The 19,099-nt window shown below is 35.4% G+C and overlaps 1 protein-coding gene across 4 annotated transcripts in view; it reads left to right on the forward strand.

Moving 5' to 3' along the window:
- Positions 1-19,099, forward strand: part of AMMECR1 (Alport syndrome, mental retardation, midface hypoplasia and elliptocytosis chromosomal region gene 1) — a 125,169-nt gene that overhangs the window by 83,374 nt on the left and 22,696 nt on the right. For all 4 annotated transcript variants that reach the window (XM_005865204.2, XM_014538821.1, XM_014538820.1 and 1 more), the window contains exon 3: positions 11,977-12,091. In XM_005865204.2, the coding sequence (XP_005865266.1) occupies positions 11,977-12,091 (115 nt within the window). The remainder of the gene's footprint in view (positions 1-11,976; positions 12,092-19,099) is intronic.

Genomic DNA, 19,099 nt, shown 5'->3' on the forward strand with positions numbered 1-19,099 from the left:
CACGGGTATAGATAGTCAAAATGTAGTTTTTAATTTATGTTTCTATAGGGTTTTGCTTAATCTGGTAGATTTTCTACAAATAGGCCAGTATCCATAAGTTTAAAAGTAGTAAGGCCTTGTGAATTTAGGTGTATTTCTCTCTTTTTTTACATCTTTAAAATGTGACTTAGTTTATGAGATTTGTACTTATCATTAGGTGCTCTAAGTTGCTGCTCATATAAATGCCAGTCATATTGTGGCAGTATAGTGAAACTTCTATTGAAGCAGGCTATTCCACAGGACTGCAATTGAACATACTAGGCCACTGTATGTATACTTGTGCTTGGCACATAGCAGGCACTCAATAAATATTTGCTAAATTAATTCACATTCATAGACATTCTCTTCCATCAGTTATCAGTAGGACTGCCACTTATTCACGGCAGGTTTTGCTGCTGTTGGGGATAGCGATGTCACATGACTAATTTAAATTGCATGGCTTTTATCCATTGCATTTTTTCCATCCCCAAATGATGCTGTTTCCTTTTAGTATCTATTGTGTGTGTGTGTTTTTAAATATGTACTGTAGTACAGATTCAGCATTATTGTCATTATTGTCATTATTTCAGCAGCATATATAGTGAAGCTTTTCCAACATATTTTATTAGCTGATGTGCTTGTCTCATGTAAACAAAGCCCAAGTAGAACCTTTTCAATGGGATAATTAAGTAATTTTTAATGGTAACAGAATGGAAAACTATACAAGTAAAATTTTTCTTTGCTTTTTAAAATTAGGTTTATCAAGCTATAAGCAAAACGAGAGATGAATTAAAATACCCCTTTCTGTTTGATCACGTTCACTTTAACATATTTGTTGAAAGGAATAAAGTAAAATATGTTCCAAGAGATTGGAAGGTAGGTTGGGTTCAAGTCGAGAGCTTTAGCAGTGCATCAAGAACAACATAGTTCTCCCATGCTGAATCTCCACACGACATTGTGCTATTTACTTGGAAATGGACATTAAGGTTACTTTGCCCTGACCAGCTTATAGTTTAACATATTTAAACACACAGTGGGAACTACAGTGGCATTTACAATAGGGACAGATTCTCTCATTCTTAGAGCTTGATAAAAGGGAACTAAATACTCTTATTTTAAAAATGCATAACTTTTCTGTTGAATAATCCTATGGAGCTCAGCAGTTGGAGAGAAATGATCAGACAGAATGGATAGACTGCAAAGGTAAGAAGAGTAAGGGAAAAGCACAATGAAGAGAGAGCCACACCTACTAGGAGTGTGTAAGAATAAAGTGAGATGAGGGGGCAGTGGGTTAGAAATGGCAAGAAGGCCATAGTGAAGACTGCATTTGCCACCCTCAGTGTGTTGGTGCTCCCCCACCCTTATCTGCTCAGTTTCTACGTTCTGTGTGGTTTTGGCATGCTGCCAAGTGCCAGGTGCCTGATAATGTTGAGTTATTCTTGGAAGCTCACTGCTTTATTGTGCTAGTTGTTCCCTGGAGCCTCCGACATAATTCTCTTCTTTTTTCCTTGAACATCAGTTGTGGGTGTTATTGGATTAGGACAGAGTTGGGAGTTGGTCAACAAATATGTGTAAGATTAATGGAAAGATTAGTCATTGTGGGGAGGGGAAGTCAGAAGATGCAACATATAGTTCCAACTCCACTACTCAGTAGCTGCATGACTTTGGACACATCATTTTCCTCTCTAGTTCCCCCAAATGTCAAATGAAGGGTGTGGACTAGATGATCTCTAAGTTATTGTAGCTGTGACATTTGGTGACTCTATGACTTTAGGGCCTTATTCTTGGAGGACAACTGTTATGATTTATAATATAATGTAGCATTAGCTTTGCTACTTTATGGAGCTGTTTTGAGGGTCGCCTAGGAAGAATTATGTGAAGACCCTTTGGAAACTTTATGAAGAATCATAAAATGAAGACAATGTGAGTGATTTGAAAGAAAAAATTTCCCCAAAGATAAGACATAGTAATAAAAATTGAAATAGTTCTGTTTAAATGAATGTAAGGCAAGTTATAGAGGCCTTAAAACACAAGTAGTTTATGCTTCACTGCAGGAAAATATGTGATTGCAAAGTATAAAAGCAAGGAACTGACTCAATAACCATTGCCTGGTTAAGCAGCTAGGCTGCTGGGGGCCGTGAGGCACTCAATTTTTTTTTCTAACTGGCCTGCTTTTCAAGGTTACCTTAAAAACCCTAGAAAGAAACAGGGAGTAGATCATGTACCATTCTCTGTCACCAACACCCATCCACTCCCCAAAGGCTGTAATAGAACTTAAAACCAGTGCAGAAGGGAATGGGTCATCCTGACGCAATGGTGGAGCATAACAACATGTGACGGCCTTGCACAATTATCCTTGTCCAGTGGAGGCAGCAGCTGTAGGCCTTTGTCTTAGTGTTTTCATCTCTTCCCACACCCACATTCTTTCCTTTCATCTCCTTGTGACATTTTACTATTCATGCTTCCTCACCTAACTAGATTAGAAAGAGGAAAACATCCAGAAGGTTAGGGAGGAGAAGAAGAGAAGGAAATTAAAAGTGAAAAAAAATGTCAGTGAGGCAATAGAGATGGCTGGATGCCTCTTTCTCTCTTTCTCAGCATGACCAAGTGGATAAGTTTACTTTGCACCTCATCTTTAAGACTGACTTAACTCTTTTCCTTTATTACCTTTAGTTCCCTATCAGTGACATCTGAGGAAATTATAGGCAGTCCACACAATAAGAACCAACATGCTAGCTCTCAGCAGACTGGTACCATCTAGGACTGGCAATAGTTTTAGAAAAGACAGTAAATCAGTGGGTAAGACAGAATCACCCTAACATGGCACATAAATTAGAGTGACAACATATGTTTTGCAATTTACAGAGTTTTAATTTATAGATTTGATTACCATGGAAAGAGGGACAGGGAAAAAAAAGGCATGATGCTTGTGGTGAGTATGAGAGAGCTTATTCATTCAAGTTGGAAAAGTAAAGTTAAAAATCAGAAACAGGCCCACCAGCCTAGCTATATCCAAAACTAGTACTTTGGTAACGCTATTATGACTTCCAGCAGATTAAATTTCAAATTGTGGAAAGGCTTCAGAATAAAGGAAGGCTTAGTATCCCACTAATAGGGCTTATTAAATTTAGATAAAACAGATGTTTTCCAATGGCAGCAGCTCTGAATCACCAAGATCAAAATGGAGAAAGAAGAGAACAAAAACTAGCTAGTACTTTCACTAAAGAAGTACTGTTTAATCTCAGTTTCAGAACCTGCTCACACTTATACCTAAAGCATTCAGTTAAACCCCAGGAGAAGAGGCTTTAATTGGGAGAAAATTCCTTAAATCTGATTAAATGTGTATACATTATGTTGATTTATTAACATTCTAGAAACAGTACTGTGAAAAGAGACTGGCAACCCAGAGTTCATACCTGTTTGTATGACCTTTGTCAAGTTGTTTAATCTCATTGAACTCAGTCAACCTCAGTGTCTTCAAAATGTGATTGTTTTGAAGACTCAACAAGAGAATACATGTATAGCACCTGACTCACAGTAGGTGCTCAACCAGTATTGGCTCTTACATTTAGAGCTGCTTTTGCTCATAGTGGCATGTCTCCTAGGATTTAGAAGTTGTAGATTAGCAGTCTCCAAAGAGGGGTATAACCAGATGATCCATTGTGGGGTGAGAAGAAAATATTAGACATTCTATTTGTGATCTTTTAATCTAAAATATAAAAAAGTACTTGTACTCCACTAATAGTTAATGTATGGATTGGCCCTGGTGCTATCATTTGGTCTATAACAGAGGGACATTGTCACATAGTCCTGAGGAAAGCATAAGATCCCTTATTTGATGGGAGTAGATAGTGGCACAATCCTTTCATTTACTTTCAGCAAATTGCAGAAAAGTATTTCAGTTTACATGCGCATGGTTAAATAGATTCATAGTTCTTAGTATTATTTTCAACCTGTGGTTTCTTTGCAGGAATCTTCTTAAGCCACTTGTCCATTACTCGTAGTTAGCTAAAGCTAGATAAATGAGCCCAAGCAGGATACACAAGTGGCTTAAGAAAATTCCTACAAAGGAACAATGAATTGATGATAATAGTAATAATCCAAGCACAAGGCAAGGATGAGAAAATGATGAAGCTAGCTGACACTTCAAGTTACCTCGTAACCTGGTTGGCCAAGTTGCAAAGTAAAAATGAAGGTAATCTAATCAGACCTCAAAAGATGTCAGCCCCCAAATAAGAGAAATTATCAAGAACATTTGAAATATGTATTTTTACCTGCTGTCTTTAAGAAAAAGTTTACTCTAAGTATATATTCTGCGTTGGTTATATTAACTACTTTATAAGTAAATATACATGTTGGGAATATGTGCTCAAACTTTTTATTGCTAAGAATGCTCAGTAAAAACAGTTTGGAGACCACTGGGTTAGATAAGCAAAGCACAGAACCTCTCAGCTCTTATTCTTTGCTGCTTATAGAGTTTTGTTTTGCTAAATATTGTGCTGTTTAGCATAACCAGTAGGATATAGAATAATGTATCTAAATCCATTGAAGACAAATTGAACATAATTCATGGAACTATATTTCTGGGTAAATATTTCTTGTATGGAAGTAAAAGACCAATCCTTGCGCTAGAGATTTTTAAAAATCTAGTTCAGGAAAACCAAGAAAGAATAACAAAGCAACATATGAATGCAAAATTGTGGAACTTCTTGATAAAGAGGCACCTTAATTGATGTAGTAAATGTGTTACTAGAAAAAATGTATTCATTTCATTTCTGTAAAATTTTCCTACAACTCTGGATCACTTGGTAACTAGTAAACCAGCAGCAATGAGTGTAAAACAGATCCTTCCAGAAAAGAAGTTAATCTTGTCTGACCACTCCTTCTCAGCATTCCTATCGAATGTAAATTTAATAAGTCTTTTATATGTATCCATATATTATTTTGTAATATACTATTTTTATATGCTCCATGACTTTTCACATAATAAAAGGCATAGAACAGGTGCCTAATAAATATTTTGAAAATTAAAGAAAATGAAATGAAGTCTTCTCAGAAAAACAAACATACAAACAAAACCAGAACCTGGGAAGGTAGCCATTATTCCCTGGGATGGCCACATTTCATTCCTAGAGAAGATAGCTTGTTTAGATCCTCTCATCTCAAGTTTGAAGGGTTAATCTTAGTCCTGGGGCTCCCTTCCTTCCACCAGTGCCATGATATGGTGGCTGCCCTGTGAGCATCAACTTTATAAATATGCTGATGATCAAAGTTATTTTCTAACCACTGCTTATTAAGCACCTAGTGTATGCAAGACACTTATACAGGCGCTGATATTTTATTTATTTGTTATAGTAACTCTGAGAGGTAGGTACTATTATTATTCCCATGTTATAGATGAGGTAATGGAAGTTGGCATAGGTTAAGAGACTTATGCAGATGTCACACAGCTAGTATGCAATAAAGCCAGGATCCAAATGCAGGTATGTCTGACTCAGAATCCAAACTCTTGACCATTCTGCTGTGCTATGTTCTTTAAGACTGTGAAATAGTGTTCATGTATTAATGAGGACTTCAATTTTGCATTTTTAGGAGCTACAGTTATTGGCAGTAAGTCACAGGGAACTGTTGTCATACTTTGGAGACATGCTTTTAATGGCCCTGGGGAAATGATACTTGGTTAGGGTTGTAGAAGTTTCTAAATTGTAAGAGAAAAGTCAATAAAATTTACGTTCAACTTTATTTGAGAGGTAGTTCAGTTTTATAGTGTCCTAACTCAGATAACACAAGAATGAAATCCCTAGAAACTTTGAAAGTCTATGTCAGATTACTTTTGTCTTACATTCTCTTGAAAGTAGAGACAATCTCACATTTTCAAGTTTCCCAAGATTAAAATTGTCAGTGGTCATACCGTAATCTGTTTTCCAGACACACAGATTTTATTTTTTTTGTCAAGACCATTGAGAGCACTGTTCTAATACTGGATAGTAATGAATGACCTAAAGTCATATTGAATCTTAAAGATGAACCTGAGTCATGAAGAAATAATTAAATGATGTTCATTATACTTAGGTAGAATATATTTTAAAAGATTTTCATCAGAAAAATGATGTAAACAAAACACTCTTTCTAGACATCTATTTCTAGGATCAGAATAAAGTCAATCCAGAAACTCTGAAAGGAGAGCACTATGTGGACATTATATGGAGGGAAATGAGGAGTACCTTCCATACACACTAAACATTTAGCTGTCTGTTTTTCTATGTCTCTCCCTCTCACACCAACCCCCCCCCCCCCCATTTTAGTTCTGCTCCACCGAATCAAATTCACAACTTGTTCCCCTAATTTCGAGGTGAGGAACTTGTGGCTAGGAGGCAGATTCTTGACAATATTGCTCTGGTCATCACAGCATGCAGCCTAGAGAGTATTTCTCCCTCCTGGTGGACACCTGTGGCTATCCCAGAGAATAGAGGCTTTTAAGAATTCTAGATTAGAGCAATTCAGGAACTTTAAGCCAATCAGTAGGTGATAACACTCTAAAGCCTAAGTAAATCCTATAGAATAGGAGCTACATAATACTTATAGAAACCTACAGGATGAATCGCACTAAGTCTCCCTTTCCCTCTTACCCTTCCACTCCTCCTTGCTTGCTTTCTCTCTTTGTCCCTTTTGTGTGTATTTATTTACTTTCTCTACCTCCCGCTTCTTTTCCTGCTTCTTGTTTTCTCTTCCTCTCCAACTTTATTTCTTTCTATATATTTTCTTTTTCTCCTTTCTACTTTCTCTTAATTTTTTCCTCCATTCTCCGTTAATCACCCAATAAACGGGTTGTATTATTCTAAAGGGAAAAATATCTCCCAATTAAATAACATTTTACATATGGCTTAATGATGGGAAATTTCCTTTTGTGTCACAGCCCTCACCAAAATAAGGTTCCTTTGCCCTTTCCTTAACCATAATCGTGTCTTTTGTCACTCCTCTCTACCCTTAGGTTTGATGAATAGTCACTTTTTTATGTTCTGTTTTATGCCTGTTATTTTCTTTAATAGTGGGGAAGCGAAAATTGCTACTTAATGTGAAAGAAAGTGTATGGATAATTCTAGTACTCTAAAGTTTCTGGAGTTCACACATGCCACGTGTGCACTCTGTTCCAGTAGCTCTGATGAGGAATGGCAGAATATCTAAATGATTGGAACCCCTCATGAAAAACTGTGTGTTTTTTCATACTAATGTATGCTTGATTTGCTTTTCTTCACCTATCCAAACAGGGATTTTTAATTTTGATTTTAATTACTTCCTTGGACTGAAAAATGATTGCCTGTAATATGGAGCCTTTCTCAGTTTGGTAACTTTCCACTGGGTAACTGATTAAGGTCCTTAGTGTTTTAGAAATCGAAGGAAGGAATGAATGAGTGAGGGAATGGCTAGCTAGCTAGATTCATTTAAATCTTTTCTGTTGCATGCTATATTGTTTACGATGAGCCTTGTAATATCTAAGGTTTTGTCTCTTTTCAGCTGTGTTTTTTTCTCTCTCACAGTTTCTAGGCACTGTCACAAACACTTTGATTCTTTCATAGCCAAACTCTTAATTCCTTTTTAAAAAATGTTCATTTTCATTAAAGTGCTATTTAACATTAGATATTAACTTTGACAGATGTTAAGACGGCTTCTCAATTAGGAGAAATATATTCTTGGGAAGGTGCCAATTTGAATTGAATATATTTGAATTTGGTATGCGAATTAAATTGTTGTTTAAACCTACCCATCCATCATATGGGTGATGAAGCAGCCAGCTGGTTTTGTATATAAGCGGTTTTTATTTTTTTCCATAGCAATATTCAAACATTAGAAATTGGCTTCCTATTGTAGCAAAGAGAACTTTGTACGAATTTACTACAGGATTTCATTATTTGTCAGTTCCTTAGACTGCCTAGAATTTAAATTGGCAGACTCTACTTTGGTATAAAATGCTTTCCATGGACAGCATTAATATTTTAAAATACTTTTTTTGCTCCTGCATATTTCCAGTAGACAGGAAGTCTGGCTCTATTTACCCTTTGGCTACTAATGAATGCTATTAAATTGTTATTTATCTTTTTTAGGCAGAGGCATTGCAGGTATGAGATCAAAATTGCCAAGTAAGGCAAGCATTTAATTTTAATATTTTAAAAAATTTATAATCTATTCAAAGGTGGAAACTAAAGTATAGATACTAGAAAGAATTTTAGACTTGAGTCAAGAATCTGGGTTGTATCCCCACCTGTGTCACTAACTAGCTAGGTCACCTTGAATAATCCACTATCCAACTCTGGACTGCATGGCCTCTCTAAAGGCTCACCCTCCACACTGCATGTTCTATATACAAGAGAGCGGGGCTGAGGGAAACTGAATCTTGTTTATTAGCTATCCACATCAGCCTAGCAGCTCTGAGGTCAGTTTCCAGCTGCATTTTTCATCTTTTTCATAATCCTTTAAATCCTTGCTAGGCTTTCATTGCTAGTTTCTTTCCCTAGGAATTTGCATTTAGAGATGTTGAGGGCTTCCTACCTTTTGGAATTTTCCTATGCTCATGAGTTTAATGAAGTTACTTAGAGTTGATGAAAAATATAAGAATTAAAAGTCTTGTTCTGGTGTCTCTATAAAGGCAGAGTGTTTCCATCATGACTAATGTACCTTCACTATTTCAGAGTTTTGAATTTAATACTTTTGAGTCTTGGTATGGTGAGGCATGATTGTCAGTTTCTCTTATTAGCCATGTTGCATTCTCCCATCTACTCCTTGTTCTGAACATTCTTTTTTTTTAAAGTCCAGAATGATTGAGCAACCAGGAAATATTGCTGGCCTGATCCTCAGTTAGATTTTAGAAAATGTACTTAGTTTGAAATAGTTTGAATTGCACTGAACTACCATTTACCTTTTGTTGGTTTGATACAAAATAAAGTAAACAAAATGATAACTTGCCTCAGAGTGTTGAGAAATTAACTGTATGGCATGTGTATTTTAATGGAAAGCTAGAGCTAGATACAAAAAACTCTTCATTAAAGGAGGCCTAGCACTATAATTAAAAAGGCAGACCATAACAAGTATTGGCGAGGATGTGGGGACATTGAAAAGAATCCTTATACATGGCTGGTAGGAACATACAGTGGTACAGCCACTGTGGGAAACAGTTTGGTAGCTCCTGAAAAAGTTAAACATGAAATTACCATATGACCTAGCAATTCCACTCCTATATATCTGCCCAAGAGAAATGAAAACATATGTCCACACAAAAAGTAAAAAATGGTTATTCATAGCAGCATTATTCATAACAGCCCCAAAGTGGAAACAAGCCAAATTTCCATCAGCAGATAAGTGGATAACAAAATGTGATTTATACAGATAATTGAATATTATTAGGCAGTAAAAAGGATGAAGTACTGATATGTGTTACAACATGAGTGAAACTGCAAAAACATTATGCTGTGTGAAAAAATTCAGACGAACAAAGGCCACATATTGTATGATTCTGCTTATATGAAATGTTTAGAATAGAGAAACCCATAAAGACAGAAAGTAGATTAATGGTTTCTGACAGCTGGGGGGAGAGGAGAATGTGGAATGACTGCTAATTGGTATGGGCTTTCTTTTGGGTGTAATGAAAATGTTTTAAAATTGGATAATGGTGACAATTGTACAACTCTGTGAATATACTAAAAACCATTGAATTGTGTACATTAAAGGGGTGAATTTTATGATATGTGAATTATATCTCAATAAAGCTGTTATATATTAAAACATTAGTGACTATATTACTATAATTACTTGAAATTATGAAAGTGTATTTCAGTTACATTTTTGCCAGGGACTGGGAGTAAGGGGGAATGGAGAGTTAGTATTTAATGGCTATCATGTTTCTGTTGGGCAAGATGAAAAAAATTCTTGGGATGGACAGTGGTGAGTGTTGCTCAACAGTATGAATGTACTTAATCTCACAGAACTGTACACTTAAATATGATTAATAAGGTAAATTTTATGTTATATATTTTATCACAATAAAAAAGCAATAACCCTAAAATATACATTTTATATCATTCTAATGTGCAAGCCTTTTTTTAAGCAGGAAAATTGAAAGTGTGATTTGCCTTTTGGTCTTTTTGCATGGGATTCTTCTAGTTTATGTTTTAGAGCTTCTCTCCAGTGTGTGTATATGCTTTGGTGAGGAACAGGTGGAATTTATACAGACATACCAGTATGTCTTTATCTTGGCTTTGAATGAGAACTTTAAAATACTTTTTAAAACTTTATTTTCCAATTGGAAAATAAAAGAAGCCAGACCATAGGAAATTTATGTTCTTAAAGTATAAAATAGTGAAATGCCATACTAAGAGTATGGATTCTCATAGATTTCCTGCTTTTCTTGGTTAATCTTGACTCCTTGACTGGGAAAAAAAAAACATATTTATTTTATATAGGGCACCTCTAATCTTTCTACGAGCATTTCCCTCTCTATAGCAGGATAGAATGACCACCAAAATGTATTTGAAAATACAAACATTGGTATGTATTTGTACAATACAGTGGGTGAGTTTCAGAATGCGAAGGAAGGGATTGAAAAATGGAAAAAAAAATATCCAGCAACAAGGAAGTCACTTAAAAAGGAATTAAATTATTTCTAAAGGCCACAGGACTTTGTTATGACCCAAACAGTTTGTACACTCTAAATTTGTAACCTATTAGAATTTATCTATGAAAACATGCTTAAGACTAGCTGCTATGTAAGACGTTTGAGGATCAATGGCTCAAACGCCAGCAGTACCATTTAATATAGTATGCAATCAGTGGTATGTTTGTTTGTCTTGACCAGGAAGTGGTTTCTTTTAAAAGTACAAGGAACTCACAGCACCTGGTGTGTGTGTGTGAGTGTGTCTATGTGTCTGTATTTTCTGTCTTTTCTGTTATTACAGGAAGAATTGTGATCTTCCCACATTTTTGTCCTTTATAGTGGTTGTTCTCTAGAGTTTGGCATTGTGGTATACTACCTTTGATTACAGGATCCAATCAGAGTTGATGTACTCAGAAATCCATTGATGTGATTAATGGTCTCCTAATCATACTTTTATTTCCTAGATTAGACTTATTTCCTGTAGTTTCATAATTTTTGAGTCATATATTGAATTATTCTTTATAGGGGGCCTGAAATCCTTGTGAGTAGTTTTAGTCTGAAATTTGCATGATTCTTTTCATTTTCTTTTGTTTCTTTTGCTTGAAGAAAATGAAATTTTGATCATTTTTTTGAACTCTGAATGCTATAACTGGCCAACCTAGTATGAACTTTTTTTATAACATGAAATGCATATATTTTTTTTCCACCAGCACTAGATCCAGAAGTCTTCCCACAAGTTTCCACTAGTCTGGTTTTTATTCTCCTCAAAAGTAAAATAAAACATTCTCAGATTCTACAAGTAACAAGAAAGTGCACCAGGAAATGACAGTACAGGAAATGTGACTGAGCATTCACTCTTTTTAAAAAAATATTTTATATTGATTTCAGAGAGAAAGGGAGAGGGAGAAAGAGATCGAAACATCAATGATGAGAGAGAAACATTGATCAGCTGCCTACTGCATGCCCCACACTTGGGATCAAGCCTGCAACCTGGGCATGTGCCCTGACTGGGAATTGAACCATGATCTACTGGTTCACAGGTTGATGTTCAACCACTGAGCAACTCCAGCTGGATGAGCATTCACTCTTTACAATTGAATTGGTCACAGGATTGGCTAGTAAACACAATCTATTGAATGAAAAAAATGACAACTAAAATCTTTGGGGCCTTTAAATATATTTGAAGATTATTGGTGCGGTTGGCACCTTAATGATTTTTTTTATCTCTTACCTTTTTCAAATGATGATATGCACTTGAAATTAGGAACACTCATATTTAGCGATTGCTTTAATATTTGCTTTGTTTTCAACAGTGCCCTTAAAGATAGCCGATTTCCCCCAATGACAAGGGATGAACTGCCACGGCTCTTCTGCTCAGTGTCTCTGCTCACTAACTTTGAAGATGTTTGTGATTATTTGGACTGGGAGGTAAGACTATAGAAAAATTTTAAAGAGAAATGAAGGTAACTTGTGAGTGATTTTTTAAAATTAGGCCCAGAAAATAACTCTTTCAGCCTATTCTTTATTATCGGGAAGTTAGAGAGTAACATGGATAAATAGACCTCAGAGCTGATCAATGAGGAATTTTTTTAAGGCAAAGTACTATGTGTTGTTTTAATCCAAAATTGAATTTTCTCTTCAATTTTATCCTATTATTTCACCAGATAACTTCATAAAAGCTGTTAATAAATAGTAGGAAAGACTGATTAGAATTTATTCCTCCTCTTACAACCTGGTACACTTTGATATAACTGCCACCAAGTAGTTAATTGGTCAGAGGATACATCGAAGAATCAAGGAGCAAAAGAGTTAGGATAACACACTACTTGGGGGAAATGTACCAGCTTGTGGATAATGACAGGGTGTTAGTTAATTAGTTAAATTATGCCAATTCATTCTTGGCTGCCTTAATTTATGCACTTAAACACACAAATAATATTAAGGTTATAATATCTCTGTGCATTGCCATTATCGGAATAGTCTCTATTGATCTTATTTTTATTCTTTAATATGTGGGGTTGGAGTTCTTAAGGAAGTTCAAAGGTTGTCACCATGATTTGCTTTGGTGGTTGGGAAGAGATAGTTAAGTGTCTGTCTATGAAATTTTATACACAGACATGCTCATATTATTGAATGCCTACTGTGTTTAGGGCACTGGGCTATATGTAAAAAAGTACTAAAATTTGGTCCACACCATAAAGCATCTTATAGTCTAATAGGAGAGAAAAGAAATATACACAAAGCACAAAGAAATAAGTGAATAAAAATAAGAATAAACAATCTATAAGAATAAAACATTGGGAATTTGGTGATACACATAGCATTCTCTTGCACACACACATAAATGATATGATTGTATTATTATGATATAGCATGTTTTAATTCTACTGCCTTTTTAGAATGCCTATCCCCCATAGTAACTGAGATATTTTGCCTTGTGGACAGATCACTGTCTTGATAGTTAATTGGATTTGAGTTTTATTTTTTGCTTTGCCCTGATTCCTAGTGAGACTTTGGACAACTTCCTTCACTGCCATTCAGTTTTTCCACATACAAAATAAGACATTTATAAAGTTCATAAATCTTCATTTCAGTAAACTTCTATGATATAAATTATTGCTGTTATGTCACAGCTATTTTAAAAATTCTGCAGAGAGTAGGGTGAAAGAGTTCCTTCTGGGTTTTGCTGTAGGAGTTTTTTTGAGCAATATCAGAATATGAAAGCATCTTAAGATTTTTTTGTAAAGGAAAAAAATAAAAGTAATTGATAGTATTGATCCTAGCAAAGTTGGAATGTGTAAAGCCTTTTATGTAATTAAACATTCATAATTGATTGTTCACTATAAATTTATAGTTCCTATTTGAAACTTTCTTAAAGAGAAGTCTACCAATATTATAGAAATATTCCACAGTACTTTTTAAAATCCCATTCTGATTTTTAATGGATTTTTAGAGAGAAATGGAGAGAGAGAGAAATATTGATGTGAGAGAAACATTGATTGGTTGCTTCCTATATGCACCCTGACCAGGGATAGAATCCACAACCTAGGTACGTGCCCTGACATGGAATTGAACCCACAACCTTTTGTTGTACAGGGACAATGCTCCAGCCAACTGATCCACCTGGCCAGGGCTCTGCATTGCTTTATTTTTAATAAACCCAAATCATATCTCTTAATTACAGTTTGGGTGGTTCATTTACTGTTTTAAGGCTACTCCTTCTCTAACAAATTTTTCTTTCTGCTTTCTGAATTTCAAGGTGCTATGTTGTGGTGAGGGTGGGAATAATAACGGGGAAAGCCTGATATCTAGGGGATGACTGAGCTATAAAACACTTTTACCCTTAATTGCAGCCACCGAGTTGGAAGTATAGTAGTTCAGGTGTGTGTGTGTGCACGTGCACGGGCGTGCATGTGTGTGCATGTGCATGAATGTATATTGCATAAATGTGTGTGCATGTGTTTGTGGGGAAGGAACAATGGGAGAATCCAACAGTTGTTAAATAGGTATGGGTGAACACAGAGTCCACCATCATCTTCTTTAGCCCACTTTAAGCATTGTCTACAGCTAAAATTAACCTTGATATTATTGGGTTTTTATGTTCATGAGATGTTATCAGCTTTACTTTGGGAGGGTGAGAGTTTAAGCACTTAAAATTGGTATGGTGTACTCTTTCAGGGTGTATTTATCCTCTCTGGTCACTATCTGCCAGTTTGAATGTCTAGAAGATTCTATATATTGCTTCTACTTAGTGTTATAAAGACTTAAATATTGGTGTCTATTTAGTGATGCTTTCCTGTTAAAGTATCAACAAAATATACAAACATATATTTAGTACTTTAGATATGTAAGCATTTGAAAGTGAATTAGGTACTGCTAGAATGGCTTTGCTAAAAGGAAAAGTATGTACTTTTCGGTTCTTAAAGTGTTTTAGCATAAGAGAAATTTGTTCCCAAAGAGTAAGGGTGAAAATTACTGTGATTAGGAGTTAAAATAAAAACACCAAAAACACAAAACAACTATACCATGGTCAGTGATTGATAATGAAATGGTATTATTTTGGAATGATGTTATAAGGGTTATCATTAATAATTCTAAAAAAGCATTGCTACTTTAAACACAGAATGGTTGAGTTGAATTAAAGGTATTTTTTAACAAAATATATGTCAATAAAATTCTACTCCTAGGTATATACCCAAAAGAAATGAACACAGAATCTTAGAACTAAAACTTGTACTTGAATGTTCATAGCAGCAGTATTCACAAAAGCCAAAAGGTGGAAACAACCCAAATCTCTATCAACAGATTAAGGGATAAACAAAATGTGGTATATCAATACAATTTAATATTATTCAGCCATAAAAAGAAATGAGGTACTGATACATGCTACAATGTGAGTGAACCTTGAAAACATTATGCTAAGTGAAGGAAGCCAGACACAAAAGGCCACATACTGTATTATTCTATTTTTATGAAATATCCAGAATGGGAAAATCCATAGAGATCAATTACATATTAGTGGTTACCAGGAGATGAGGGAAGGGGTGAATGGGAAATGCTGCTTAATGGATACAGGGTTTCCATTTGGGGTGATGACAAAGTTCTGGAACTGGATAGTTGTGATGGTTGTACAATGTTGTGTATATACTTGATGCCACTGAATTGTATACTTTAAAATTATTAAAACTGAAATTTTATTTTATATGTAGTTTACCACAATAAAAAGGCAGGTATGCAAATGCATAGACATTTAAAGCTATATTCCATAATACTATAGTAATTTTAATTTATTGAAGAAAACATAAAATAAAAAAATATAAAAAAGAAATGCAAGCCATTCATAATTACACCATTCTGAGATATCCACTCTTAACATTTTGGAATATTTCTTTTTTTAAATATATTTTATTGATTTTTTTACAGAGAGGAAGGGAGAGGGATAGAGAGTTAGAAACATCGATGAGAGAGAAACATCGATCAGCTGCCTCCTGCACAACCCCTACTGGGGATGTGCCCACAACTGAGGTACATGCCCTTGACCAGAATGGAACCCGGGACCCTTCAGTCCACAGGCCGACGCTCTATCCCCTGAGCCAAACCGGTTAGGACTGGAATATTTCTTTCAATTATTTTTCCATGTCTTTGTATCTATAAATCTGCATATTCGTTTATGTAACTGAGATTATATTGAATATACAATCTATTAAAAAGAGAATTATGAGGAAGTCTTTGTTTATGGTTTATCTTTGTATATAAGTTAGTTATTTATATAGCAAATTTCCTTTATGAGGAAATTGTCTACATTATGAAAGTACACATTTCATTTTGAGAAATTTCACACTGTCAAATAGCTACAACTTTTCTTCTAAGAATGAAATATCGTGTTCATCATAAGTATCTAATTTTAACCTGAAATGCAAAGTGCTATATATGAGTATGCCAAAGGGAGAAACAGGAGACAATTACAGAAATTTGATAGAGAATTTTAAGTCAAAGATCAGTAATGAGTATGTTTCACATAAGCAGAAGCCTCTAACATGGGGCTTTTCTGGTGGAAGTACAGTTTGAAAGTTGACCTCCTCTGGTGAATTGTAATTCACCAGAATTCCTGATTAAAGGGAGGAAAATGCCCAGATCAAAGCAGAGCGAGGGCAAAGTCTAAAAGTCCCAAAGCATAGTGGTAGGTAACTTCGATAAGACAGACATCCTTGTGGTCATAAAGATGAGGGATGTGACCAGTGGTAATAGCCACCTAATTTTCAAATGATCAGCAAACAAGTGAACTGCCACAGGGTTGGCTGTCTACTATCTTACTCTCTTCTTCATGCAAGGTTTTAAAACCAGCCTATTTTGGAACTCTCTTTTGGTAATATGTCTCTAATATCACAATGGCACTTAGTAGGAAAGTAGGGTTTATATCAGACTTTGTTTTAGAGTAGGGGTCCTCAAACTATGGCCCGCGGGCCACATGCAAATACAAATATTGTATTTGTTCCCATTTTGTTTTTTTACTTCAAAATAAGATATGTGCAGTGTGCATAGGAATTTGTTCATAGTTTTTTTTTAAACTATAGTCCGGCCCTCCAGCGGTCTGAGGGACAGTGAACTGGCCCCCTGTTTAAAAAGTTTGAGGACCCCTGTTTTAGAGGCTAGAATGCTTGTATTTGATAATATATGATAAATGGTTTTACAAGTGGATGTAATTAATTTCAAGTCAATGTTGAATTGGCAGAATGATCAGTAATGCCTCCATATGTTACATTTCTTCAAAATAGTAATTACCACATTTAAAATGAGGGTTTACAGGTAGCTTCTCAAGGAGCCTGGGTAGTCATTAGACAACAGCAAAACTATCCACAAAAGGATTTAAAGACAAATTGGAATAGTGGCCCCACCCTTCTGAGAATGGCTGATTATTGATAGCATCATGATCTCTTTAATTGCCCTGGTAGATATGAGAAGGATGAAAAGTGAATGATTTGGAGGAAAAAAATCATTAACTGATAAATTGAAATGTCTACCTGCGAGGCTAAAATGGTTGTCAAATGAGGAAAATTGCTCCCCTAGGGAGAAATCTGAAGTGATATGCCTTGTGTTTGAACATAAAAATTTATTAGCATTGTTCTGTGTTCTTCAATTGACAGCATTCTCTTAATTCTGAATGACAAGATGATTGACAGACATGGTACTTTAGAAACAAAGAAAAGCTCATGAAGCATGCTGGAGTCCTCTAACATGATATGTAGCCTAGAACTTGTATAGTTACACTCTTTGGGAGCCATGTTTCTTAATTTTAAAGATCCAGAAGGATATAAAGCCAATAATACCACAGTAGTTGGAGTTTAACATGAGGGGTGATTCTAGGTGTGTTATCTTGTAACTGTTCATTTTCAAGATGATATAAATGAATAAGCTTTTTGTTTGTATAGCAAGTATCCTACCAATGGTCTTCTGGGAGCTCCTATAGCAATTTGCTGACAGAAGATAAAGTATTTTCTAAACTATAGTGAGCCATCTTTTATTTCAATGTTTAGGAACATGATCATTTTGAAGGCATGAGAAAGAAATAGTTTCTATATTCTGAAGTAGACCAATAGATTATATTTCAATAGATTAACACAATTTTTACAAACCATAGGGCACTTTCTGATGTCTCACCTATATATACTGCTATCACTTGGGCAAAACATTGTGGTCCTAAAAAAGACCATTCCTTTTTAACACTCAACACTTACATGGCATCAACCCATGCTGGGTGGGGCTGACCAGCATGATTCTTGTGTGATGTCAAATCTGTCCCTGAATTTTAGAGCTAGACCCCAATCCCCTAGTCTTGCTCTGCCCCTAAAGGACCAAAGCATCTGTCGTTGTACGTGCGCTTGTTGGAGTCCTGGTACTCAGAGAGCTGCACTTCACCTTAAAAACAACATCAAAACACACCTCTTGAGCGATCACAGCTCCGTTTCTGACGTATTTACTTGCAGCTAATAATAGCATGCTTTTGTAACAACCTTCATGAGAGTAAACAGATGAAATGAATAAATTGGCTGCCATTATTATCTCTCATACATTTTAGAAGTGCATGTTCAGCTTTTCATCCTCCTTCCTTTAAAGATTTACATTTTCTAGCTCCTCTTAATGTACCACTGAAAACAAAGTTCCCATTCACATACAGATGGTTAGCATGACTCACTAAGTCATTAAGTGAAATGACTTCTAATTGTATATGTTCTGTCCACCCCCTTACTTATTTTCTCCAACTATGATATACACCATGTTTTGCTTCTCTTCTAACTTAAGATTCCTGCCTTTAAAATATATTTATCTATTTCCTAGATATATGCAGCCTATATCTATATGAAGCCTGTATATATGTGTGTGTATATATATATGTCTAGATAGATATAGATGCATGAAGCCTATATCTATATGAAGCTTATAGAGATATCTATAGATATATATATATATATGAAGCCTATATACACACACACATATACACCTATATATAGATCTATGTACATATAGATACATATAGATCTATATATAGGTTATAACTATATGTATATATAGGTTATATATAGTTTAAATACACATCTAGATATATAGGCTTCATATATACATATACATCTATAATAATAAAAGCATAATATGCTAATTAGACAGGACAGCCAAATGACCTTACAGATGTCCTTCTGGACATCCTTCCGGATGACCTTCTGGATGAAGCTGGGGCTGCGAGGGCCAAGCTCCTTGCATGAATTTCGTGCATCAGGCCTCTAGTGTGTGTGTATGTGTGTGTGTGTGTGTGTGTGTGTGTGTGTGTGTCTAATCTAATAATAGACAAACATGGTAATTGACCATACCTCCGCTACACTTCCCATTGGCTAATCAGCAGGATATGCAAATTAACCCAACCAAGATGGCGGCCGGCAGCCA

Source organism: Myotis brandtii, unplaced genomic scaffold, assembly GCF_000412655.1.
Source record: "Myotis brandtii unplaced genomic scaffold, ASM41265v1 scaffold199, whole genome shotgun sequence".
Taxonomy (NCBI): domain Eukaryota; kingdom Metazoa; phylum Chordata; class Mammalia; order Chiroptera; family Vespertilionidae; genus Myotis; species Myotis brandtii.